The sequence below is a fragment of the Corvus brachyrhynchos genome, unplaced genomic scaffold, assembly GCF_000691975.1.
Source record: "Corvus brachyrhynchos isolate BGI_N302 unplaced genomic scaffold, ASM69197v1 scaffold7, whole genome shotgun sequence".
NCBI lineage: Eukaryota > Metazoa > Chordata > Aves > Passeriformes > Corvidae > Corvus > Corvus brachyrhynchos.
The window spans coordinates 4,512,981-4,540,062 of record NW_008239054.1 but is presented as its reverse complement, the minus strand read 5'-3'; the positions used below and the strand labels follow the sequence as shown (position 1 = coordinate 4,540,062).

At 38.0% G+C, this 27,082-nt stretch overlaps 1 protein-coding gene across 1 annotated transcript; it reads left to right on the top strand.

Moving 5' to 3' along the window:
- Window positions 1-807: 807 nt before the first annotated feature.
- On the top strand, window positions 808-26,894 carry CLPTM1L (CLPTM1 like). Its single transcript, XM_008637523.2, has 16 exons — window positions 808-930; window positions 2,310-2,499; window positions 3,248-3,390; window positions 5,294-5,372; window positions 9,206-9,323; window positions 10,734-10,828; window positions 12,336-12,420; window positions 13,788-13,891; window positions 15,234-15,299; window positions 16,244-16,294; window positions 16,942-17,024; window positions 18,853-18,887; window positions 19,163-19,218; window positions 19,301-19,345; window positions 23,088-23,203; window positions 24,588-26,894. Exons 2-16 carry the CDS (start codon window positions 2,446-2,448, stop codon window positions 24,664-24,666), a joined length of 1,209 nt encoding a protein of 402 aa, XP_008635745.1. The 5' UTR covers window positions 808-930; window positions 2,310-2,445; the 3' UTR covers window positions 24,667-26,894.
- Window positions 26,895-27,082: the final 188 nt, after the last annotated feature.

Genomic DNA, 27,082 nt, shown 5'->3' with positions numbered 1-27,082 from the left:
CACTCCGTCCCTGTGCGTGCCCTCTGCCCCCGCTTCTGCCCGCTGTCCCTGCTCCCCCCCGGGCCAGCCGCTCCCACGCGCTCTCGTAGTGCTGGGCCTTGTGGAGAGCGCCCTTGGCTGGTGCACGGGTAGGACTTGGCTTCGGGTGTTTTTATTGATTTCGTGTATCTGCTGTCATACACATCCTGGTTAGAGCAGCCTTGCGGAAGTAATGCTGGGCCTGTTTAGTCTAAAGAAGACTGAGAAGGAATCTGATTAATTTATATGAATACCTCGAAGGACGGGAGCCAAGGGGATGGTGCCAGACTTTTTTAAGTGGCGACAGAATGAGGAGTCATGGCCATAAACTAAAACAGAAGAAGTTCCACTTCAATGTGAGGAAGAACTTCCTTACGTTGAGGGTGGCAGAGCACCTGGAACAGGCTGCCCAGGGAGATAGTGGAGTCTCCCTCTCTGGAGACATTCTGAGCACACCTAAATGTGTTCTGTGTTACCTGCTCTAAGTGAACCTGCCTTGGCAGGGGAGTTGGACAAGACGATCTCCTGAGATCCTTTCCAGCCCTGACAATTCTCTGATTCTGTGAAATGGCTTCACTTCCTTCAACTTCCAGAACAGGTCATCGCATTAAAATTTATTTAGGGGCTGTGTTTCTGCCCCTAAAAGGAGCTGAAAGACTTTTTTGAGTACACTATTTTCTTTTGCTGCGTATACAGCCTTCCTGCACCTGGGGGAATTAGTGAAGATGTAAGACAGACCTGTACTCTAAACGTAGTGATGCATGAATTTATTTCCAAACTCTGATTTCTCTGTGCTGTGTTTTGGTTTCAGTTAAGCGTGTATACTACCACACGGTCAAGCATTGGTGCTGAGAGTAATATAGATCTCGTTTTGAATGTGGAGGATTTTGATATTGAGTCCAAATTTGAAAGGTAAGGATCTGAACCAGTAGTATCCAAGGTATCAGAGTTCTTTGTTTAATTCTGAAGTGTGCATCCTAGCTAGGAGTTACATGGACAGAAGTATGCATGAAGCAAGGTAGATTTCCCTATTGGTTAGCTTGGGTCAGCGTGCTGTTTTCAGCCATATAGGCAAACATTTTGCAGAAGTGTGCCTTGCTTATAATAGTAAAAATTTCCTTCCATTGAGAAAATCTAAAGACAAATGTGCCTGGGAATGCTTAAGACTTGACTCTAATCACATAGGTAGGACACTGGCTACACATGTTATGTTTTGTTCTTAACTGCTGTGGCTTCAGACTTGGAACAGGACTTGGATGTCAGACCATGTTCTCCTTTCCTGTGTTTCAGCGACATGCTGTTCCATAACTGTTTCTCTGCTAATAGTCACACAAGAAAACCTTTCTTTCTGATAATTTAGGGTTTGGGCATCTTCTGAACAGATAGAGGTGCCAAGATTGTGCCCTTAGAGAAATTTTTTAGTGTAACAGTGCCGTCTACATAGGCGCTTTGTACAATTAAGTTGACTGGAACTACTTGTTTTGTTCACTTGTTTTGTTGTTTGCCTCACTTTTTGTTTGTTTGTTTTTCTATAATAATTGCCTCACTCTCTCACCCTCTTAATGCAGTCTCCCAGGTTCTTTCACTTTCTGTGTTTTCTATGATTAAAGAACTTGTTGGTTGCAGTTTAGGTCATATTAAACTTCATCTCTGGCAGACCTTATAAGAATTGTTTTAATGCTAAGCCGTGGAAAGTATTCAGAGCAGAATAAGCTGAGCAAGACTACAGGAATAGAGGAGGCATTATGCAAGGGTGCAAGTAGGATGATTTCTTGGCTAGTACAAGGGGAGTGACTTCATGGTTTGGGGCTCCAGTTTAGAGTTCTGTGCTTGATGTGCCATAGCTGAGAAGATGTTTTATTAATGCAAAGTGCATGGCAAAACTTTGTGATTTTCTTTTTAAACTTTGTATCATGTATATGGTCTGTGATACATATTTAGCACATGGGAGGCTGTTTTTTACAAGTGCTGTCATATTTTGGCCCTGTGACCTATCAGTAAAGAAAAGCAACAAAAGATGATGCAGTCTTGTGTTATCTAGGGCAGTAAATTATGAAGTGGACAAAGATTAAACTATCTTAAGATGATAGTAAAACTTTGGAAATGCAAATAAAAATACAAATGAGACAATATTGTGATAGGTACTGGAGTATAAAAAATGACCCTATCCAGCCATGGAACATGTCAGCCAGAAGTAATTGTTGTGTTCCAGGCAACCCAAATGTTTAGTAATAGCTAAATATTTCAGCATGTGCTATGTCATCTCATAATGTATTTATTTTGTATTTTAGGACAGTGAATGTCTCTGTACCAAAGAAAACCCGAAATAATGGCACATTATATGCATTTGTATTTCTTCATCATGCTGGCATTTTGCCATGGCATGATGGTAAGCAGGTGCATATAGTAAGCCCTCTGACCACATACATGGTCCCCAAACCAGAAGAGATTAATTTGCTCACTGGTGAATCAGCCACACAGGTAGGTGTGTGTTCCATCTATAGAATAACATCTGCAAAATAAGTAATTTCTTTTATAGACACTTCTAGTGTTAGTAATTGCTGTGCTTGCATCTTTAAACTAATGATGATACAATGGGAAAAAAAAAATCCTCTTCTTGATCATCATGCTAATAGCAGACTATTCAGCAGAGCAGAGGCAGAGCACTTTAAAACACTGACTAGTTATTAAAGTACTTCCCTAGTTAACAATAATTGCTTCAAGGATTCATTGCTTTTTGTAGAAATACTGTATTGCTCTGTAACAGCATGGTGCCCCTTTCTATAGTGAATTGAATTAATGTGAAATAATATGCTTTGCTGTTGTAAAATAGCAGAATAAGATATGAAGACAAACAGGTAATGTTTGGAGGATCATTCACATCCTTTGGACTGTTTTGGAGTTACATCTGATTACTGTACAGTCCTGTTTTCAAAGTGATTTTTTCTTATTAGTATCCACATTCCTAAGGTATGAAGATTAATTAGGTGAATATTCCTTCTTGATGAACAAGAAGTTTTTCAGTGTCAGATTGTGGTGGGCCTTTATAATCCATTATTTTGTATTTGAGCAAAATACTTGATCTGGTCAAAATTACGGTAAAGTGTTTCTTAGTGGGCTTCTGATTTTTATTATAGTTAATGACTCCCTGGATTCTGTGACTTAGATTATTACCCTGTTCAAAATTTTGTGTTGGTTAGCAGTATGTATTTTTATTCTTTTTTTAAAGCAAATTGAAGCAGAAAAACAGACCAATGCCCTGGATGAACCTGTCTCTCACTGGAGGTCAAGACTAACCTTAAATGTCATGGTGGAAGATTTTGTGTTTGATGGCTCATCCCTCCCTGCTGACGTTCACCGTTACATGAAAATGTAAGTCAATGACTTAATTTTGTCAGATATGTTATTATAAACTTATGGCACATTTCTTCTAAAATCCTCCCTGACTTTCTTTCGTATTTTACATTTAAGTGGGCACCTAGAGACAAAAATGCTTGCATTTTCGTAGTGACAAATTGCTACTAAAGTATTATGTACTAGAAAACCTTACTGGGGACACCTGGTTCCTGGGCAGCTCAGAGTTTAGAATACTTTCTGTGTGTGGAGTTATCATAGTAAGGCAAAGCAGCGCTACGAAGATACAGGTAAAATGCTACAGCAGGCTTGAAACCCATTTGTTCTCCAGTTGTCCTTCTGGCCTTCAGAGCAATTGCCATCCCTTGACCCTTTCCAATTACCCTTCATCTACGAGTTACCTGTACAAACTGGAAGTGCTGAAGAGGCATGGCTGATCTCCTGTGATAACTTTTTTCTCCCTTTATGATTGGCTTTATTTTACTTTGACACTGTGTGTTCCTACATTATGTCATTTTCCTCAAGAAAATACTAACAAGCAGGGATGGGTTTTTAGGCCACTAGGTGCAGGCAGTAGCTTCTACTCACAGCTACTTCAATCGCTTCCAGTATCAAGCATATAAGTAGTGCTGTATAGGCTTGTGCAGCTGTATGTTAATGCCTTTCTCTACTTAAATCCAGAAGTAGTTGGTTTACCAGCAGACCCTGGGGTTCTGGGATAGCTTCCCAGGAGAAGAGATAAACTTAGTAACTCATAAAATAGACCCGAGACAGCAAGAAGGGGTTGTTGGAGTGGGGTTGATGAACGAGGACATGTTTTCTGGTTGATTTGCACTGGTGCTGTTTTGTTATTGCATTATACAGGAAAATAGTTTGGATATGGAACAACCTGCTGCAATATCACTAACAATAGCTTTAATCATAGTGATTACATAGAAATCACTTCAGTTAAATAACCAAGCACTATTTCTGAACCTCAATTTAGTACTTTTCTGTGTTACTCTTGCACATTGTGTGTTTATTATGCAGTCTTTCTTAGCATGCATAGAGACTTCCTTCTTTTGTTGACAGCTAAAATTCAACTTTCAGCCTTTAAAAGTCTCCATTATGCTACTTAGATTTCTACCGAGAACATCACAGTGTAGATGACTGCCTTTTTAGTGAAGACATTAAGAATTTCTGTCTGTTAGGGCATTGGGCTAAATACTTCTCTAAGATACTGACAAAGCAATTGCATGTAGATCATAATTTGCTAATAACTTTACAATAATCAATTTGATAGAGGGCTTGAAGGCTAGGAAGTTTTAACTGGATTCGTGCAGGTTGGTGAGGTGGTAGAGCAATCCAAATGAGAGCTTGTGTAGATGGCAGAGAAGATTTCTGCTCCTTGTATGCTCCCTGCAGTAGTATCTGGCCTTCCCATTTGTGCATCAGCCATCACATTCATGGTCCCATGTGGGCTAGAGCATGTGACTGATGTCCTGCTGGGCACAGAGGAGTGGGGGAGATGGTGGAGAGGTGTCATGGTCACAGTAGGAGGGGGATATTTGTGATGAAGGATACAAATATGTGGCAGTAAACTTTGGCATGTTTCTCTTCCACAGACTTCTAAATTTCCCTTGGTCATGCAAAAGCTTCAGCATCATCACAACCAATCTCATTTGTATTTTTATTTGCTTATTCTGTCCTTCTACAGAAGAGTAAAAACAAACAAAATATTTCAGTACAGATATCTTTCAATGAAAGATTGATTCTAGGCTAGTGGCTAGTTTCTTGCTGTGTGTTAAAAGAAAATGTGCCTGACAAGATGGTGGGAAATTACATGGGTAGATCTGAAAGTGATGAATGAGTGCTAATTTGAATAAAAGTAGTTTTCTTTTTAGATCACTACAGTCATAAAATCCATGTTTAAACATCCTAGGGTTCAGTTGGGGAAGACAGTGCATTACCTTCCAATATTATTTATTGATCAGCTAAGCAACAGAGTGAAAGATTTGATGGTGAGTAATAGAATACCTTTAATTACATTTAAAAGTTTTAACAGTTATCTTCAATGTTGTTTTAATTAAGATTTTCTCATAGGTTGCTTGCTGTAATGAAAAAGTAGAAACGCACAAAAGGACTCAATGACCATTTAACTTAATGTGATTACTGTGGTAACTGCAGAAGCTGGATATGTGTTTTGAGACTTCTGTCTGGCAGAAGTATCTGTCAAGTGTTGTCTTCTATTCCACCAAAGATGTTTGGATTCCGTGGCTTCTGCCTTTTGGGTGGATATGGAGGACGTCATGGTAGCACCAGCGGCAGCAGGAGCCGTCTCCTCAGAAGTTTGACTCCCTAAGATGAAGAAGCTCTGTTAGCACCCCAGAGTAGCTTCTCATACCTTCAAGGGAAATAAGCATATTGACATATCCACAGCTGATAGTGGAGCTACACTTGAGAGAAGTCAGTAGCTATTCTCTTACCTCTTCAAAATTCACTTGTGGTTAAATTTCTTGGTGCTGCTCTCTGTCATTTTAGAGTAACTTGAGCACCTGAAAGCTTGGAGTTAACAGTATGTCCAATGATTTTGTGCTCTCAAATAAATCTGGACTTTGAAACTTCAGTAATGGAACTACAGAAGGGTGAAGTTGGATGAGATTTTTGGAGATTGCTAGTCCAATGCCCCTTCTCAGAGTAGGATCACATAGAGTGAGTTGCTCACGACCTTTTCCAGTTGAGTTTTGGTTATATCTAAGGATGGAGAGGCCACAGCCTATATGGGCAACTTGCTTTAATGTTCAGTCACTCCAGCAGTTAAAAAAAAAAAAATTATAAATTTAAGTAGAATTTCTGTATTCAGTTTTTGCCCAACTCTTCTCTTGTAGGAAATCGTGCAGTTCCTTTGCTATAGGTTACACATGGCAGTCACCTATATCTAAATCATGTTGATCTTAGCAGCTCTTAGTTAAGCTTTGCAGTTCTTTTCAGTTGCACTGACTGGAGTTTGTTTATTGGAGTTACTGAGAACAGCAGTCTTGGGGAATGTCACAAAACTGTTAAATGAGCACGTCTGGATTCTCTTCTAGATGGAAGCCTTGGTAGATGTCAACTTCCCATAAACTTTCTAAATTGTCTATCCAATTAATTACTTTCGCTCAGACCAAGAATTTTGTTACTTGGTGTTCAGGAGAATCTTTACAAACTTGCGTCCCTTCCACCCCAAATTTGTACAACAAAATAAACTCATGAACATTTGTTACAAGTCTTGATAGCAGATAGTTTTGTCCAGTATTTCTTTAGATACACGTTTGTAATATCTCTATTAGTGGTCGTAGTCCTTTGTTTTAAGTTTTATCACAGCTCATCCAGTCCAGTTCAGTACATTCATGTGAACTAATAACTGGTCAAGTCATGTACCCTGTTCACAAATAAATTCAGCATTCTCATGTTACTAATGACATTCCTGCAGTTGTCATGCATGTCACAGTTAATGCTGTTGTAACTCACTGCCTCAGAAAGTCATTAAAGATCCTGGGAAGTGCTGCAAAGGCTATTCCACTAAGAGCAGCCAACTTTCCCTTCAGCAGTGGTTTATGTGATATCTCAGTAGTGACTGGTCTAATGGCTCTTAAGCCCTGCAGCAAGAGTGGTCCTGTAGTAAACATTCTGTGAGAGAATGAGAGGTAAGTGAAGAGCAGGAAAGAGTAAGGAAAGAAGGTGGTGCAGCTTTGATGGAGCCAGGTTAACATTTGCTGTAAGTAGGGGCACAGACAGTGTCTGTTTTCTATGCCTGACCTAAAATCATGGAGCTAAAGATGCATTTTTCCTGCTTGTGCTGGGCTGTATAGATTGTCAACTGACTCTGATTTTGATCAAGATGTAGGCCTTCTGTGGTAAGTACTGCAGTGTAGAGATTATGTTCCTCATGTTCTTAAATATGCTTGCCAATGCTGGGGTTTTGGGGATTGCACAGAATTTAATAAAGAGATCATTTTAAAATTCATACCACTGAACTTATTTGCAGTGTTTGCACACTGTTTTGTAGTATTGATTAAGTAGAGTGCTAGAAGTAACGTGTGATGCTCTGATGCCATACTGCAAGAGTAGGTTGTATTGCAGGGATTCGGTCATTCCTTGCTTTCAAAGGCTTAGCAACTGTCACACATCGAGGTTGTGAGGCACCACTTATGGGCTTTTAGCTGAATGTTGAGAAAGAATTCATTCTTCTAATCTTATCTTTATTTTAGAATTTCCATCTCTGTCTTCTATTGCAATCCAGTTTTCTCTCTATGCTACCCCTAATTCCACCCTAGTAGTTCTTTGTCTGTGGAGAGTGCACTTGCCACGTGCTGCTTACCCAAGCAGTTGCAAAATTTCTGTTGTTTGTTCATCCTCCACAGGTAAAATTTCTTTTCCCTTTCTCCCATATATGTTGATGCTGTCTTTGATAGACTGAGAAATTGAAATGAGACGAATTACAGGTATCCTTTGAAAAGGAGAAGCAGTCTGGAAGATGTTTATATAGTTTTTGGTAAACAGTTGTAGAATCTTCCCAGCGTTCTCTACAGTTGGCTCTAACCACACTTGTTTTTCTGTTCTGTTCAGTCCAGAGATCCCTGACACTGTTCTAGTTTCTCAAGCTTTTCTATCTGCTGTATTCATAAAACTTTCTCAGCTTCCCTTCCTCACCCTCATTTGCCTGCATGTTCTGCCACTGTCTGAAAAGCTTAAAGAGTCTTGGGAGGGTGGTGAGATTGAGATTTGTTTGTACTTACTGGAGGAAAGAACGAATGGGAGAACAAACGTAGCCCTCAGTTCACATCTGACTGATAGGTGGGGAGCCTAAAACTATGTTCTGTGTCACAAGAATCAGAAGAAGTCCATTCACCTCAGTTAGGTGTCAGCTAACTAATTACTGTAGAAAGAGATGCAGTGTAGAGTAGCAGGTCTGAGATGGGAATTATGATTGGGAGTAATTAGGAGCCTGGAGCAGTAGGTCTGGAATTCTTGCAAAGTGTCTGCTCATCTGTAGTCCTGAGCTATCCTTGGAAATGTAAAACATACTGCCTGAACTTGTACTGAGGTAGCTGCTGAGTATTCTAACATCTGAGAGGACAAGGGGTTTTTTCTTTTTTTTTTTTTAAACCTGTTTGAGAGGTGGATATGGACAACTGTCATGCAGAAGGAGCTGAGGCAATTTAAGACTTCTTTTTTCCAGCTTAAGTAACGCATAGATGATAGAGTAGGATTAGCTGAAATTTATTCTTTGGGGGGCAGGAAGAAAGTTTTTGTGATACCCCAGATCCCAAAGTTATCTTACTTAGCTTTAGCTGTGGTGTTTTCACTAGTCTGAGCTAGTGGCATCATCTTGCTTCCCTATCCTTTCAATTTCTCTCAAAATCAGCCTCAATGTAGTAAACTTCTGACTGTGGCTTTTGGGCTACAATTTATTTGTTGGCTGAGTTTTGGGGGGTTTTTTTTATAATATTCTAGTTGAGGTGATCACAGTGTATACATTCAGAGAAGAGCTGTCAAAAGAATTATCTTAAGCACACTTTCCCCACTTTATGCTGCCATCTCCGAGGCATTTATATACAAGAACAGTGAGGTTGCTATAGGAACTTGAACAGAACAAGCTGCTAATTTAAACATTTCTTGGAAAAAACGCAAAGACTTCAAGCATGGTATAGAAGTCTAAGATCTTATTCCCTTTAAAAAACAATCTGAGTTCTTAAAATTGTGTGATTAAACTATAGTGTGATACAATCACTTTATTTAATAAAAAATGAATGGAAGTAATTCTTGCCATTTTTCTGCTATTAAAATGAAACTATGTCTTTTTGAAATGCAGGTTATAAATCGTTCAACAACAGAGCTACCTCTTACAGTGTCATATGACAAAATATCTCTTGGAAAACTCCGATTTTGGATCCACATGCAGGATGCTGTGTACTCCCTCCAGCAATTTGGTACGCTTACCTTTAATGACTTCAAGCCAAGAAACCACAACCTAACCCCTCAGTTTGTTTCTTTTATACACATAGATGACACTTCTTTTTCTGGATAGCTGGTGAAGAGGTTTAATGCTACAAATCTTGTGTTGTTTCACCTTAAGTTAAAGATAAAAATACATGTTGACATGTGGTAGGGAACAAGAATACAGAGGTGAATTAATCATTTTTAAAATGAATTTTATTTGAATAGTACTCTGTAACAGCATAAGAGGACATAATCAAGAAGAGCATTTTCATCATGGGTTTCCCCTATTGATCCATGGAACAGAAAAGTTGGATCAGTGGTACATAGGCTTTGATACAAGGTTTATATACAGCTGCTCACTGTAGCCATATATCTGCGGTGAAATACAGGCAGGCCATCCTAAGTAAAATCCAACTGCTTCTCCTTAGCTCAGGCTAATGTATATTGAAGCTACAAGTATGTCTGCTAAACATAATGGTCTTGAAATAATCAAGTAATTGCTTGCTCAGAGTTTGTGTAGGGCCTTTGTCCACCATCACTTCTCCATAATTTTTTTGTAAGCATCCTCAGAATTGAAATTTTCATGTTCCATGCCTCAGTTGTCTTGTGAAAGGCACAGATAGCAAGACCTCTCATCCCAGGACTATCTCCTCTGCCTGGAAAAAAAGCCTGTCTAAGATGCTGCTTGTTCCCCATAAGTGTATAGGTAGTGAAACATAAGGTTTGAAAATTTCCTGTTGGAGTAATTTCTGGAGCAGTCACCTTAGATGAGTAGCAAAATTCCAAAATCACTTGAAAATGGCCACGTTCTTGCTGTGATGGCAAAGTAAGCTGGTGCTGAACTCAAGCACCATTGCCATAAACACAGCATTGTGTATTTTCTGAGAACTGTGGATTTCAATCATAATATTGCATCTGTGACCATATTTCTCACTGACTTTTGTTGTGCTTTACAGTGTAGTCCTTTTTCTCATTTTTCAACTTTTGATGTGGAGCTCACTCTTCTTATCTATCAAACTAAAGTTCAGAGGTCAATTTGAAAAACTTTTTTTTTTACTTCTCACTCAGGCCAAAATGATTTCCTGTGTCTTGCCATTTGTCTGTCAGGTGTTCAGCTTAGGTTGTAATTACTCAACATGTTAAAGGCACGTTACAAACCACATTGTAATTATATAAGTTAAAGGCTTGTAACTGATGGGTTTTGTTTATGGCAAGCCATATATCTTGCCAAAATACAGGTAGATTAGGATTTTACCAGTAAAGCTTCCATCATGTTTTGGATTTATGATTCCTTAAAAAAACTTGTGCAGGTGACGTAAGATTCCTTTCATATTGGACTTGAGCATAACAGCAATGAACTGTCTGGTACTTCTTGCACAGTGACTTGTTCTTTTTCATAGGGTTTTCAGAAAAGGATGCAGATGAAGTAAAAGGAATTTTTGTTGATACTAACTTGTACTTTCTGGCTTTGACATTCTTCGTAGCAGCATTCCATGTAAGTGGTTTTAGGTTTTAGGAAGTACATAATACGAAAAAAAAAAAGGAGGGGGGGTGTGTCTGGCTTTCAGCTGTTTTATTTATTAAGAGTTATTCTTGAAAATAGCAATTTCACTAGAGCAATGGAGCCATTTTCTGGTACAAGTCAACTCTATTTCCAATACAGAATTAATATGAAAAACTTAAATAAGGCAGAAATTTGAGATAATTATATAGAAACTAACAGTTTTGACTGAAATATGAAACATTACCTTCATTATCACTTTTTTACATTGTAGTTGAACCAAAGTCCCTAGAATTAATATGCCTGTCAACATTGGTTTAAATTTCGTTGACTTCTCACAAGGTTTACCACTGCAGTGGCATAGCTGGAACACCTGTACTAGGGTCTGAGTCTCTTACTTCTAATCCCTGCAGAAATTTAGAGCAGCTGAAATAAATTCCTTTCAAAAATGTTACTGTAAAGTGTGGAGCACTCATGGTTTGTTGTTGTTGTTGTTGTTTGTCTCTTTCTTAGCATTGGCTTAAATCGGAATCTTGATTTTAGACACTGAACATTTTTGTAATCTGCAATTACACTCAACATAATTCCCATACTCTGGGAAAGATAAGAACTTGCCTGGAATGTTATGTGTCTTTATATTTACATTACATACAGTTAATTTGATTGGAAAGCCTTAGACTTCTGTGACATATTAATTTAATTTTTCCACTCTGTTTATCAGGTTGCAAAGTATCTGTAGATTGGGACAAGCTTTTCTGATACGTTTTTCTTTTGTGATCATTTTCTCAAATAATTTTAAAAAAACCTCAACAACCCCTTCCCATAAACAAACAAACAAATTCCACAAAAACAACTGAAAACTTTCTCATTAAAATCCATGGACGCAAGAATTTTTGGAATCTGTGTTCGAATTTTTTTAAGACACTGCATGCTTAAAGGAAATACTGAAAAATAGGCAGAATGAAAATACTGAAGAAAATAAGAAAGCTTCCTACAAATAAATTGAATTCTAAAAGGTCCTGGAAGTACAGATTGACAGAGGAAACCTGGCTTGCTATATTGTATGATTTTTTTTTTTTAAAGCTTTGGTATTATCCAAACCTAAATTGACTATCAGTCCAATGCAGAGCATTTTCAGTCTAATTTAGTGTGCCTTTCCGTGGTCCCTCAAGGAGGTGTGTGGTTCCTCAGGGTCCTCGTTCTTCACCCTCTGTGATGAGTTACCCTGTACTGGGTCCCTGACTTTCTTTACAGGATGGTGATTTGTACAGCATTGCAATGGTAGCAGTATTTGAAACTCATCCTGTCATTTTGTACTGCTTTTAGAGGATGGGCTTATGAAACAGCTTTTCTTTTTAGCTTTTATTTGTGGATCTTAGTTTTCTTTTCTGTAGCTTCTAAAATGGGGGTTTTTAATGCCATGTTGAATGCATTGTTAACATTTTCAGTCTCTAATTAGTGCATGTTTCAAGCAAATGAGTATGTTTCTTCCTATTTGCAGCTTCTCTTTGATTTCCTTGCATTTAAAAATGACATCAGTTTTTGGAAGAAAAAGAGGAGCATGATTGGGATGTCAACAAAAGCAGGTATGGACTAGAATGCAAAGTGTTGTCTATACGCTGTCTATTTTATGATGTGTGTTTTCAGTCTTGCTCTAAGTTGACACTTTGTAGGTTCACAGAGATAGCAAAATGAGATGGTTTTGTGTACAAAGAAGAGATGGCTAGCAGTCTGCACAGTTAGATGGTTCTAACTTTGTTAGTTCTGTGCTCAGGTATCTCTTGAGCACTCGTTTCACTTCTGAGGTTTGACTGTCTTGGAATTGGGAATTAATATTGAGTCAGTTACCACGTTTTCCTTACTGAAGGAACAGAGAAGTACTTTGACAAAAGAATGAAGACCAGAAGTTGTTCTGTGGGTGGAGAGAATGTGCTTTCATGGATAATGCTGTTCTACGAGTCCCTTGTGTTCCTTCTAGATAACTACAGGTTCCAAAATACTTGTGGGTGGAAAGTGCTGTAGTGTAATCTCTTGCTTGATTTGGGCTCTGATGTAAACAGGAGCAATAGAGGCTCCTGGGGTGGGGGAGGGGGAGAGCATGGGAGGGTTGATTTGATTTGTTTATCAGAAAGATGAGAGAAACCTAGTGATCTGGCATCCTGCCAAGCCTTCCTAGAAACAGATGGAGGTTTTTCCAATAGATTTTTTCCAATTTTGATTATAAAGCAAAATTATACACCTGGAGTCACTTGACCTCTGAGACTATCCCTAATTCTGTCATATTGACAGATGGATTAAAACATGTAAGGACTCTCTGTACCAGGGGGGAAAAAAAAATTTATGATGATCAACATGTTTTGCTCATGTAGAAAATGGATGTATCATTTTTATGAGAGTGCATTTGTTTTTCTAAAGCAGTTGTACTGCTGTTGGCATGTGTATGCCAGAAAGTTCATAATAATTCAAAACGGTCCATGGAGTTTCAGAAATAAGAGTCAATTGCCAGTTTCAAAACTCAGTAAAGTCAAATTGAAAAGACTTAACATTTATAAACAATAAATGAGTTTCAAAGAGTGACATTATATTGTCTCACAGCCTTTCGGCTTCCTAGTGACACGAATCATGTCCATGTAGTTCCTAATAGTACTGACACATTGCTGAATAGCTGAAGTACAGAAGCGTTCATTAAATGTTCCAATTTTCTTTCAGCTCCTGTGATAAAGATTGCATAAAATGTTTTTGTTCCCTATTTGTCTGGAGACCACTGGCTGTTTCTAGGACCACTAGATATATCAAGAAGTATATCAGAATATGTATATCAGAAGTATATCAGAATAACTTCATGCTTAAACTGTGTAAGACAGAATTACACTAAATAGGTCATCAGTCTTCTGTCATCTCAGCTGTTCATTTAAATATTAATAAGCCTTCCATTTTCATTTTTCCTGTCTAGTGCTTTGGCGGTGCTTTAGTACTGTGGTAATATTTCTTTTCCTTTTGGATGAACAAACAAGTTTATTGGTACTGATCCCCGCAGGCGTTGGTGCAGTGATTGAGGTGAGTTCTTAAAGCTGTAGCACCAGATACCAGTATTTGCAGCAACATCCATAGTTTACAGTAAAAAAAGAATGCTAAACTTGTTCCTGGAAAATTTTGCTGGAGCTTGCATGTCCTTGGCTATCAGTGGCAGAGGAGATTATGTCCCTTGATCAAATAACTAAACTGGAAGTACCAGTTTTTCTGGGATGGTCCAGCGGATACTGTAGAAACCAAACACAGAGTGATGCTGAGGTTCCACCTATCACATCATCTGGTAGGCCTCACTCCTGGCCAAGCAAGTACAACCATGTCAACAAGCCTGCATGGAAGCATTGTGGAAGAGCAGGCTGTGTGCCCACAGACAGTGTCAGGACTGAGGTGATTGGGGAAGGAGGAAAAGGAGGACGCTGCTGCCTGTGTGCATGATTCCGCAAGTCCTCGTCTAGTCAGTGGGTTGCAGGTAGCACAGTTGTCTCAAAGTGACAGTAATCATATGGACAGTACATCTCAGAGGAATTTGCTAGGAAGAACTTCTTCACAGCTTGTTCTTAACTCCTGTTTCTCATGCAGTACTAATAGTGACATTGATGCTGTAAGAATTTTCTTACTTGCATCAGAGATAACAGTAAAGGATCGTCTTTACCCTATTCCCCTTTTTTTTTTTTTGTTTGGAATATATGGTGAGTAAGAGAATATTGGTTTATCTAAAGTTAAACAAATAAACCTTGTCCACAAAAAGCTTCATGGGCTGTAGCTCTCCTGGGGTGCTGCATTGCCTAAGTTGTCGAATCTCTATAGCAATGTGGGTACGTGAGTAAATTTTCAGGTGAACTGAAACTTTTGGTTTACATTAGGGTCAGGCTGTTACAGCTGTACAGTAATTAACCAAATAATTCAGTGGATTCACTGATTTTTGCTTGTAGTCCACTACTGAAAGGTAATGGCCATGTAAGCACCAACCTAATCAGGAGTTCTGAGGCACCTTCATCGAGGGCATGTAAAAACTTGCTTGGCAGGTGACTACTGGGGAATTTTCTAAATGCCTGACCGGGGGGGCATGTTGGTGCTAACCTCACCTAGGCACTGCAGTCCAGATATCATGGAAGGACTAAATTACTTCACTTAAAGTACATCATCTGATAAAGAGACTTAATAGTACAGGCTCACAACGTTGTACTTGTTTGATGACACAGCATTTGGTTTGTGTAGACACAGGCAGTGTGTGCTGCAATCAGGCTGCTACTGATTTATGCAATGGGTGCTTAAAATAGGTGTTCTGGGATCTTGATTCTAATTATCTGAATCCTGATGTTCCTTTGTATAATCTTTTATGTGCACATTTTGTTTTTGCTAATCACAGCTCTGGAAAGTGAAGAAAGCCTTGAAAATGACAATCAGATGGCAAGGTTTGAGACCCAAATTTCAGGTATAGTAGACATTGCCCTGTTAACGATTACACTCTTGAATCATCCATCTGTTTCCAGGTCACTGTGTAACTTGACTTTTAGTGAAGTCAAGACTTCTTAAAAATTACAGAAGTTTCCTGTGTACATCTCTTTATGAATGGCTTAATCCAATAGCAGGATGAGCATTTTCAAACCTGTTACTTTCTTTGAGTTCTTTAGAAAAAGCAGCTATTTGTGTATATTTATGGTGCAAGAAACTTCAGAACTTCTCTGTCAGTCCTGTTAAATCTTAATAGGTGGGACTGTGCTGCTGCCACTGTGTTGGAAAGGCAACTCTTAAGTGACATCATGTTTTGAAATAAGAAACTGGCTTTTTCATGAACCTAATGATTCTTCTAGATAAAAATGAAGTGCTGAGACTGCAGAACATGCAGTGGCAAAGTTCAGTCTACATTGAAAGTTTATGTTGTTGGTAGGAGAAACAGTTGTCTATCTTCAGTGTTTTCTTCACAAGAAGTGCTGGGGTTTTGTGCTGCTTGAAATCTAGGTGTCTGGAGCGACTGATGGCTCTGCTTGTTCCTATGTCAGTAATCAAGGAACTGTGTTTAAGCAGGCAGAATTTCTGGACATGTGGAGTTAATCCATAACCGACCTCTCCATGATTATAGTTTGTAATAAATGCTTCCTTTACCTGACATTTTTAGCTACTTGGCTTTGCTTTTGCTTTGTGAATTTTGCTGTCTCAACAGCATTTTTCTAAGCAAAGAAGCCTGGAAATTTGGTGTAAAATATGAGGTGAAAGGTTAATCTTTCTGCCTGTATTTAGAAGGCTGCACAGGACAATGTATGACTCTCCTACATAGAAGCTTACAAAAGCTTTGTTACCTGCTTAATGCAGGGGGTTGGACAGCAAATGCTTTCCCTCTGTGTTCTGACTTCATTATGTTTTTTGTATATATTGCAGTTTGGTGCATACAATGACTCTGAAAAGAAAACAGAGGAATATGATGCCCAGGTAAGAGGGAATTCTATGTCTTTGGATCTACAAAGTCTGTATATGTGACCTGTTGATTGACTTGTTTTGCTCTTTTTTTCTACAAATGTATTTTCCATGTTCTCACAGTTGTCAAGTTGATCATCATTGTGTAGATGATCAGGTAGTGAAGATTCATTCTGATAATTTACAAAAGGAAACCGCAAAATAATCCTTTCGGTTGTTGAATCTGGTTGAAGCCTTGCTCTGAGAAGCAGAATTGCAAGTGACTTAGATGAAGAGAGGTCACTCACAAATTTGAAAGCTGATATTTGTACTTGTTATTTGTACTTCTTACTTTTACTGAAGGAAAGTTCATGTGGTTCCTGATTTGTGAAAGGAGTTAGACATAGGTGACAGCATTGGTGTTAAGTAGGGAGTTACTTTTAGACATGATCTTTGTGCTGTCCCTTAGTGCCTATGCTCTAAGGTGATTGCTTGTCTGAACTGGGCTTTGGAATTTTCACCACCACCACTAGAACTGGAAGCATAGTGGAAATGATAGCAGACAATTGGGAATAGACGAAGATTCTCAGGGAAAAATTATGTCGCTGTCTTCTGTTTAATGCCAAGAAAAATCTGCTGTATATAAAATGTGAACTAACAAACTTATTTTCCTTGTCTGTTAGGCTATGAAATACTTGTCATATTTGCTCTATCCACTGTGTATTGGAGGTGCAGGTTACTCCTTGCTGAATGTCAAATACAAAAGGTACTGTAACTCTATAAATTATCTTATATGGAATTGAAACATTCCCCATTTTTTCTACATGGTTATGGAAATTGGTTGTTTTAGTTTGATTCATAAGTCAGGAACTGGAAACTTCCTTGTTCTGTCTATCTAAAGCTGAAGAGTCTAGATGGTTTTTTAACATCCTGTAAGCAACAGGCTGTTGTATTTTACAAGTAACTTTAGTATAGAACTCAGTAGCTTGCATACATGAGCAAGCTGTCAATCAGAAGAAGAGGAAGAAAGCTGCCATTGATGCTCAGAGAACCAGTTGGTGATAGGAGAGATGAAAGAAATTCAGTGGTTGAACCTGTCCAATAGTGGAGAGAAGCAAAAACTTTGACAAAATTATTTTCTTTGAACAAGAGGCTCCTCTGCTCCTAAACACGATAGCTAGGATGGCAAGCAAGCAAAAGCATTTTTGAGAAAGGGCTCTTTATTCCTTTAGAGCCATGGACTTCCTGCACCATAGTAGTACTTCAGCAAGAGCTGGACACACAATGCTTGATGAACAAGTGAGACCCTTGTCCCCTTGCACTCAAAACAGCTAGTTCATTTTGTGTTGGAGAGATGCAAGCAAGTGTGCAGCCATGAGACTTTGTTGTAGGAAAAGTCTGTAAACATAAGCATGGTGATGGCCATGTAGGCATTTTTTTTATAGTTCTTAGGCCCAGATGGGATGGGAGAAAACAAGCAGTAGTAGTTCTTTGTAATGTTATTTTAAGCTGTTGCTGCACACATGAGCCATAACACTCATACTAGAAACTGGGGCAATTTCTGGGCTATTTGAAAAGCAGGTTTTTTTCAAAAGGTTTTTGCTTTAGTAAGCAGCTAACAAATATGCAGCATTTTAAAATTCTTCTTTTCTGACAAAATTCTTGAATTTTTTTAGTATTCAAAAATACTATATTCCAGGTGTTTTATGAGCTGCAGCTTAAGGAAGTGAAAACAATTCATATAATAGAATACAGAAGTCTTGCCATTGTTAAATCAGGAAGGAAATGTGACAACAAGTAATCTAGGCAGTAGATTATCCTTTAATCTTGGAGATATTTTCTGATTAATTCATTAAATGCTTGTGGATTACAGAAATACTACTACAATGGTAATGTTGCTATTAATGTGTTAGTAACACAACAGTGCAAGTTTAATTTTAAATGATGTAACCAGAGCATGACAGTTATTAGCTGTTCTCAAGATTGGAAGCAGAAGTATGGAATTCAATCACTGTCTGTAGTACTGCCATTGTTTTGTTAAGACTATGCTCCATTGAACATCTGGGAGGGTTATTAGATGTAAGGAGGGAAAAACGTAGATTCCTTGTATTTACCTTTTTTTTTAAGTACCTACTGTCATAGTTTGCACTGAATGGTATTTGTTGTTTGAAATCTGACAAGTCCTTACTGTGCCATATTGAGTGGCACAGTTTATTTATATACTGTGTGTGTCTCTAATATTTAGAATACAGTGTTACCTTTGCAGGCTTTAATACAGTCAGGGTTCAGTGCACAGTATTATCTCATATTAGTTATCTGATTATTGACACAGAAGTCTTAGAATAGTCTGTAAAAGTATAAAAACAGGTGATAAACCTCTCGAAACTTCTTGTATGGACTGATAAATACCCTTTGCTTAAAGTACCTTCTATGGAGCCCCTCCTAATCCAAGGAAGATGTGAGGTATTTAGTTCTTGCATGAAGTAATTTGTAACATAGCCATTTCTTGGAGTAGTCAGCATACAGTCGTGTATAGGATGTGTTATAATTTTGGCTGAAGAGAAATATAACTCTACTCTCTTCTTTATTTGCAGCTGGTACTCCTGGTTGATTAACAGTTTTGTCAATGGTAAGTCCCTTCTGTTCTTTTTTCTATTCATATTTCTTCAAATGAAGGCCAGACTCAAAAGCAGAATATTAACTGCTGTCATTTGGATCCATGTAATACAGAGCAATAACTTATTATTAAACTATCACAGTGATTGAAAAAGGGAGAAGAATCAATTCAAAGTGAACAAAAGAATTAGATGCATCTTCTCTCTTCAGGAAAAAATAAGTGCAAATCATTAATTATGTGTGATGTACATCTGTGCATTTGGTTTTTTTTCCATACTTTCTCTTCAGGAGTGTATGCTTTTGGATTCCTGTTTATGCTGCCCCAACTATTTGTAAACTACAAGGTAAGATTGAAATGTGATAAAAGTCTACTTTCCTAGTCTCTTCTTGCAGACTTTATTACAATTTGATATTTTTTATTTCTAGATGAAATCTGTTGCACACTTACCATGGAAGGCTTTCACATACAAAGTAAGTAAAGCTCTAATTTAAAGTTGGGTGCAGTCCTTTTGAAAATTATTTTCTGTAAAAAGCAGCCTAATAAGAAGTAGCTGAAGGATGGTGTACGTTTTTTTTAAGAACTAAACTTGTTTGCAGCTGTCCTTAAAAAAAACCAAAAAAAACCACTGACTTTCTTTTTTCATAATGACTTTCATATAATGAGAATACTTGCATCCTAGTTTTTATGATAATACTGCTTTTTGTACTGTCAGCTGTCTTGCATGAGTGCAGATGTTGGTCCTGCAGATAAATTTGTCAGTCTCAGTTAAATGCATTATTTTAAGAAGATGTCAATGCATCACTGACAAGGGATAGTTCTCAAGAAACAGTTAGGGATGGTTGAAGACCTTATTTTGGCAAGTTCCAGGAGCTACCAGAGACTGAAGTAATGTACACACTGTTCTGTGCTAGGGTGGTAATTGTGAGCTTCTGGGCAAACCCAGTATGAGGGGAGTTGTTCCATGGGGAAAGAGGGACTGCACTGTGGTGTCCCCACTGCCTCGATTGCCCTGGTAGGAAATAATGCGGTGCTGCAGTCAAGCTCAGTAGCAGACCTTGGAGGGGAAGGTGAGTTTATTGAAAAACAAAATCAGCTCACTAACCCTTTGATGGCTGTGTATCCACAAGCACCCACTTGTGTGTCCAAGTGGTTTGTGGAGTATTCAAACACCAAGATGATAGACCCCAGTGTCCCAGTCAGGATTCCTTGTGCTGATATGGACAACAAGGGACACCCACTGTTAAGTCCCCATGTCTCCTATGTTCTGCCTTGTTGGGGAAGATGAAACAGGAAATCCTTATAAATATGATTGCCTGACAAAAGATTTTGGGACTATGAAAACTACAGGCAACATCGAAATGAAAGCCACTTTTGAAATACCAAGTCTTAGTTACTGAACAACTGGAAAACAATGGTATGGCCGACTGAAGGTAAAGCCCTCTTGATGGAACAATACCCTCTGCTTGCAAGCAGGTCCAAGGGTCAGAGCAGACCCTACTAGCTCAGCAGAAGGGGTCCAAAGAGTAGTTTTTAGAAGTTAAGATGTAACACTCTATGGTAATATAAGAACTCTTATAGGCTGTATGTAAATGCTATAGGATTTGTATCTTGTATTAGATTGGTTAGTGACAATTAGAATATTCAGTATAGAAGATGATTTATTGTATTGTAACCAGGACTTCAGACACTTCCATTCTATTCCTTCCTCTCTTGCTCTTACTCTTATTATTACTTCCACTCTTGCTCTTACACTCTCTCTCTCTCTCACCCGCTTACTCTCTTGCTCTCTTGGGCCTGCTCAGAGCTGAGTCTGGCAGCTCTGAGCAGTGCCCCAATACCCACGCCCTTTGCAATAAACCGCCTGTGTCCCAAGACCTGCCTATAGAGATCTCTCGTCTCCGTCACCACCCTGCCCGCCATAACCTACACTGCCTCAATGGCAACTATATGCTAGTTTTGTTCTTGTACCCGTAAAGAGCTGGTAGTGTTTTTACTCTATCATTTCCCACCAATCTCAGTCATTAGGATTTTTGTACTGTACTTTGTTTTCCTGATCGTCGTGTCCTGAGAAACCCTGGCTGGATGTGCTGGGATCATCAAGACCCTGATGCCATCAACATGTACCCTTTTTACTTGTGCTTCTACTCATAAATGCTTTTATTTTTCCTTTGTGCTGCTATATTACAATTCTCCAGAACAGTTAAAAGGAGCAGTTTAAAAACTGCTCAAGAAATGGTATCCAGTTCTGAATAGAAGATTTGGGACAAAAAACCTAAAATGTATACATCTAAAGAGACTTTAAAGGCTTTTCCATCTCTATGAGCCTATAGCAACAGTCTAACTTTCTGCTGCCTTAATGTTTTAAGGAAACAGGGTGCATCTAGGAAAACAGATTGAAATGTAGCTGGTAGTAGAATAGCAAATAAACAGTGTTTGATGTGGAAATAGAGACAAAAATAACAATAAACACAGTATTTCGGGCATACACTAGGCAAATCAGCATGTTTCTGAAGAGGAGGGAGCAGAAGGTGTATTAGTGAAATAATTTCTCAATTCTACTTCACCAGAGATAATAACTGAGCCGAGACATCAGCAGTTAAATAAACAACAAAGGGAGGTTATTCAAGCAAGTAACCTTTTAAGCAGTACAACCTTGCTGAACAGCGTTTTCTACAGAGCATTTATGGTTAGCATTTATGGTAGCATTTAGGCTACCCACAACAAAAGCTTGTGTATATGGAGAAAGAAGTCTATTTTGTTTTCAATTATGTTTAACTTTGTGAGCTTTGGAGGGAGTAATTGACTTTTTTTAATGGATATTTAAAGTTGCTTGCTCTCTTTTGCACTTCAAGTGAAAGGAAGAGTCTGAGGGCTCATCTGTGATCATTTTTCCTTAATTTGACCTCTGACTTTTCAGTTTCTGTGGGTTTAACGTTTATGCCCTTCATACATTTATGAGGAGTACCTTCAAGTGAGATAATCTCAAAAAAAATTACCCAGTCTAAACACTATTGGATGGGTTGCCTTGGTGCACTCACTTGCAGTGGCTTATGAAGACTGCCTGTGTGCCTGAAGGATGGAGCATTTAGCTTTTTCTTCCCTTCGTCACTGTAGGATCACTCACTTGAGTATTGACTTGGAAAGGCTGTCTTTTCCAGCTTGCCAAAGTTTTTATTTTTGCTCCATGACAAACCTTTTCATAGGGTTGAAAAGTGCCATCTGTATTCCTCAGTCACTTCAGATCGATGGGTTTGCTTTGACCTGACAGAAAGAGCTCTTCTGTTGTAACTAATCAGAACTCTCTCTTGTCCAACACCCTCATTTTCTGCTGGTGTTTTGTTCCATCATATAAACATTGGTTCATTTTGTAGAGTAAATCCTGTGCTTATATCACTTGCCCCCCTTCTTATAGTATGGATTAATGTACAGCTTGCTAAAACTGCAGGGAGCCACATTACTGACTCAGTTTGTTAACCCAACTGTGCATATTCTTTGCTGAATTTGTTTCCTGATGTTTTTAGTGATTTGGAACATTTTATTGCAACATATGAGCACTAGAGCTGGTGCACTGTAGTTGATGCATGCAGCCTCCCTCTAGGTGAGAGCCAGATCCAGAGGAGTTGCATTTCTGTTAATTTACCTTTCATTATTGCTGCAGAAATAGAGTCTATAGTATGTCTAATTGATTGGAAGTGATACAGAAAATTATTCAAGATATGGTTACTTCCAGAAAAGCACTGAAAACATTTTGAAGTCTTCCAAGGCTATCAAGTTAATCTTCTAAAGAGCAATAAATGAACAAATTTTACACAAATTTCTGCAGAAAACGAAAGTGAAGTGACATTTTGTAAGTCTTGTCATTTGAGTAATGAATGAACAAAAGTGTGGGGGTTTTTCCAGTTTCTTTTGAAGATTTCTCTGAAATTGAGTCTGTGTTTTTCCCCTCCCATAAAAATACTCTAACTTACCTGAAACAGTCCTACTTCCTTTTTACTTGTAACTTGTGGTCTGTAGTAGACAGCATGGTCTTCATTAAAAGAATGCATTTTAAAGTTTGCATTAATTAGTTTTGCAGCATAACCTTTAAGTGTTGTTATAAATATGGAAGAAGTCTGTGTTCCTGCAGAAAAACATAGGAAGCTTGTAACTTTGTATGACTGATAACTTCCTTTCTTGACAGCCAACTGAAGCATACTTTTCTTTAATTTGTAGGCATTCAACACCTTTATTGATGATATATTTGCTTTTATCATCACTATGCCAACATCTCATAGGCTGGCGTGCTTTAGAGATGATGTTGTGTTCCTGGTCTATCTCTACCAAAGATGGTATGACTTCCTTTAATGTTCATTACAGTTTTTACAATGCTATTAGATGGTTCTGTCTTGTTGTTGTAAAGAACTATAGATTGGGATAGACTTGAAGTTTTATACTGTAATAATGTATAGTATAGTATGGTCTGGATAATGATAGCTATGTATATGCCTAGTGAAAGGAATGGTGAGCAGGGCACCCTGCAAAGGAGATCTCAATACAAGTAAGAGGGACAGAAACATTTTCCCATAACTGACAGTAATCCTGGACATGATACTGAGTAGTCAAAAAATTCCTCTTCTCACAGTACTCAGAATTTTTGTCAGTAACCCCTTTTCCCTCCCCAAAACAGCCTTCTTTTCACCAGATTTGAAAGTTACAAAAAAAAAGAAAAAACAACAAAACCAACAAAAAAACCCAACCAACCAAAAAACAAACAAACAAAAACCAAACAAGCAAAAACAAAACCAAAAAAACAATCAACCAAAAAAAAACCCCACAAACCAAAAACCAACCACAAATCAAACCTGAGACATAAATACCTGAGGTAAGGGGAAGGAGAGAAAATCCTAAGCTTTTGTTCACAAAACCACTTCTGGGCTTCTAACCCTTGCTGAGGGCCACATCTCCATGTGCTCAGTGTCCTAGGCATGCTCTCCAAGTTGCTCTGCTGGGCAGTAGTAAAAGCTGTTACCTGATTGGGGACTGCCCTGCTCTGCTTTTCTGTTTATCTAGTTTGCAAACACAGTTTACCAGGTTCTCTTGTAAGTTAAGTGTCTGTCTAGTTTCAGATTCTTCAAGTAACTAAAATCAGATGGGGAAGAAAGTTATATGCAGTACTTATGAAATACTGTTCATAGTGAAGCTACAGAAAGTGTATTCTTATTGCCAAGAAGAAACATTTTTATGTGGAGCAAACAAGAATTCTAAGCCAAGTTCACATTCTACCAGAATACAGATATGTACATCTAACTAATCATTAATACTAACTGCAGACTTCATTTTGGGGTTTATATAATTGCACCAAAATGTAGTGAAATAGGTCCCCTTCTGAGCTATTTTTGTAGAAGTTAAGAGGTCAGCAGCTTCTGATAGGGGCTGGGCACTGGTTTCAAGTTTGAGAGGTATCCTGGATTGCTTGAGAAAAGACTCCAGCTAAGCTTTAGGGGAGCTAATACATCTCTTAAGAGGTCCTGTTATGAGACAACTGGTTAAGTCATATTGTGAAGAAGCTGATATGTCTGTACAAATCTTTAAAAATGTTGGGGTTTGCCACAAATGGGAATAGAGAATATGATGACAAAGAAATTAACTTTTAAAATTAAGCATGACAGAACTACTTAATTCCTTCAGATAGGAGACTGTAATGTAACTAATGATTTGGGTTTTTTCTGCCAGGCTTTATCCTGTGGATAAGAGCAGAGTAAATGAGTATGGAGAATCTTACGAAGAAAAGTCAAAAAAAAAAAGCTCATAGAGAATAACTAAGAACTGAAGAAGATTCTGACCCCTGGACTCTTACTCGCTTTGTGTATTACCTGGTCTTAAGGAAGGAAAAACTTATTTAATAAGAGTATTTTTAAAGCTTATGACAGAACTACATGGACAATACATCTTCTATATTGCCAAAATCTAGTTTTGATACCCGCCTCTTTCAAGACCCTCTTCTGTCCTCACAAGGTCTACTGTCTGCCAGATGACATTATATAAACTTCCTTCACTTCAGCTTCTCTTCAGTGAAAACCTAAGCATCCTGACCATTGTAATTAGGATCCAAATCTGTGTTTTTAAGACAACTCACGAACTGAAACTGTGGTGCCTGTGCCACTAGGCTATGAAAACTGAAAAAACAAGACACTGTGTTACAGCAGAATCAAGAATTATTGCCAAACTGGAGGCTGTTAAAAATAAAAGGTATAATATTGGATTATATGCTAATTACCAATCATTCTCATTTGATAATGTGATAATGGAGTTAGAAATTGTAGAAATTGCGAATTCAGAGCTAAAAAAATATATTGTTGGAAATATAGGATAAAGCAAATGGTGTTGTTAAACTTCAAATTCCGCCATGTTCTTGGCCCGCAATATGGCAGAGGGTTTCGGTTTCCTTAAATTGAATGAAGGTGTGAAAAAACTGTAACATGATTTCTTTCAATATGTATGCAAGTTTATAGAAATCCTTCTGCATTGTTGACAGACCTGATTTCTTGGCATACCAGGTGTTCATGTAATGCAAATCATTGTTATGTGCTGGGAAAGTCTCTTTAACGCTTCTTAAATTCTTCATCATTTGGTACTGCAGTGACCTACTAGGCCAATTCTGTCATGTTTCAAAGGGAATAATTCCTCAGTCTTTTCACCTCTCCCTCCTTGCCCCATCCTGTTTTTTAGATGAAACACACATCATTCAAATGGAAGTGTTTTGCTCAAGTAGAGGTTCAACAAACTACACAGATACAGAGAAAAAAAAATAGCCTGGTAAAGAATAATTCTTCGTACCTCTCATATAATCGAAAATTCCATGGGAATGGAATCATTGAGGGAAGTATTTTGATCTGTTTCTTTCAAATTTGTAAAAATAATCAGGTTGAATTATTATACCAAAATCCAAACTCCACAGCTATATCTAGAAGCGACTTTTAAAAATGGTTAGAAAAAATTTAAATTTAAAATCTTTGTAAAGATTTCTAAAAGCAAGTTTCTTAGTAACAGTAAGGGAAATATGGAGTGCATTCCTTTCAGCAGCAAATAAAATACAATTATAAAAATCCAAAAGGCAGAATTGTAGTTTCCAATTCTAGTTTTGCTTTGGTCAGTAAGTTTACAAATAATGATACTTAAGTTTATTAAATTGCATGCTCTTTGTGCAAGGCTGTTTAACCTCAATTTGTCATGAATTGAAAATATTCACTGAATAACTTTGAAAAACACAGGTCAGTTCCTGTGGTCTGCAACTACTTTGTGAACTGGATTTTATCCAGTTCTGTACTGCAAAAGTCGGAACATATAAATATTTGGGTCCCAAAAAGATAAGGAAATATGCCTGCCTATTGTATTTTGCCACAGACTAGTTTTTCCTATACTGAAGTCCTCCTTACACACTGCTGGCAATGGAAAGGAGTCTTGAAGTGAATATTTATCTCCTGTTCATGTTAAAGTCTCTTTATGCTGTTAATTGTAACTACAGATTATTGATTTTAGCATTAAACACACCCAAGTAAGTCTATGCAAAACTGGGGTTGCATTTGCTGTATCTTGTACCTGTTTTGAATTTGTTTGGAATGAGCTCTTTGCTGTTAAGCAAACTAGTATTTCACATTAAGTTAAATGTATGTGAAAAGTTTTCCTGATATAAAGAATGCATATAGCACGTTCCCTTTTTGTGCCATTTCAAAACAATGAAGTCATTGGTTCGTCTAGAGTAGCTTCTCAAAGTCCAGAATATCATATTTGGGTATTTTTGATGTTTCATTGCCCATTTTTGTGCACAGCTGTTGAAAAATTGCTCTTGCACCTTTACATACTGTGAGTGTACTGGTCTTCTGTCTTGCATTTCTTGACACTGACCTCATGATATCCTATACAATAGTCATAAAGCATATAAAATTAGAACATTTTAAGTCTTTAAAATGAGCAGGACTTTCCTGTTCAAGTCATGGTTTTATGCATTCCGTTTCCAAATAAAAGACTTGGCATATGGGATAAAGAGTTACCTTTTGTTACTGGAAAGAAAGGTGATAAAAAAACTGTAAGTAGTAACTTTGGAGATACTAAATTACATGTTTTAACTTTCCACTTGTGGTAATGGCATCAGCTAAAAATGTGGTTCTGTACATGAACCAGCTCACACTGGATTATCAATATCTAGACTCTGTTTAAGGGTCCAAGAG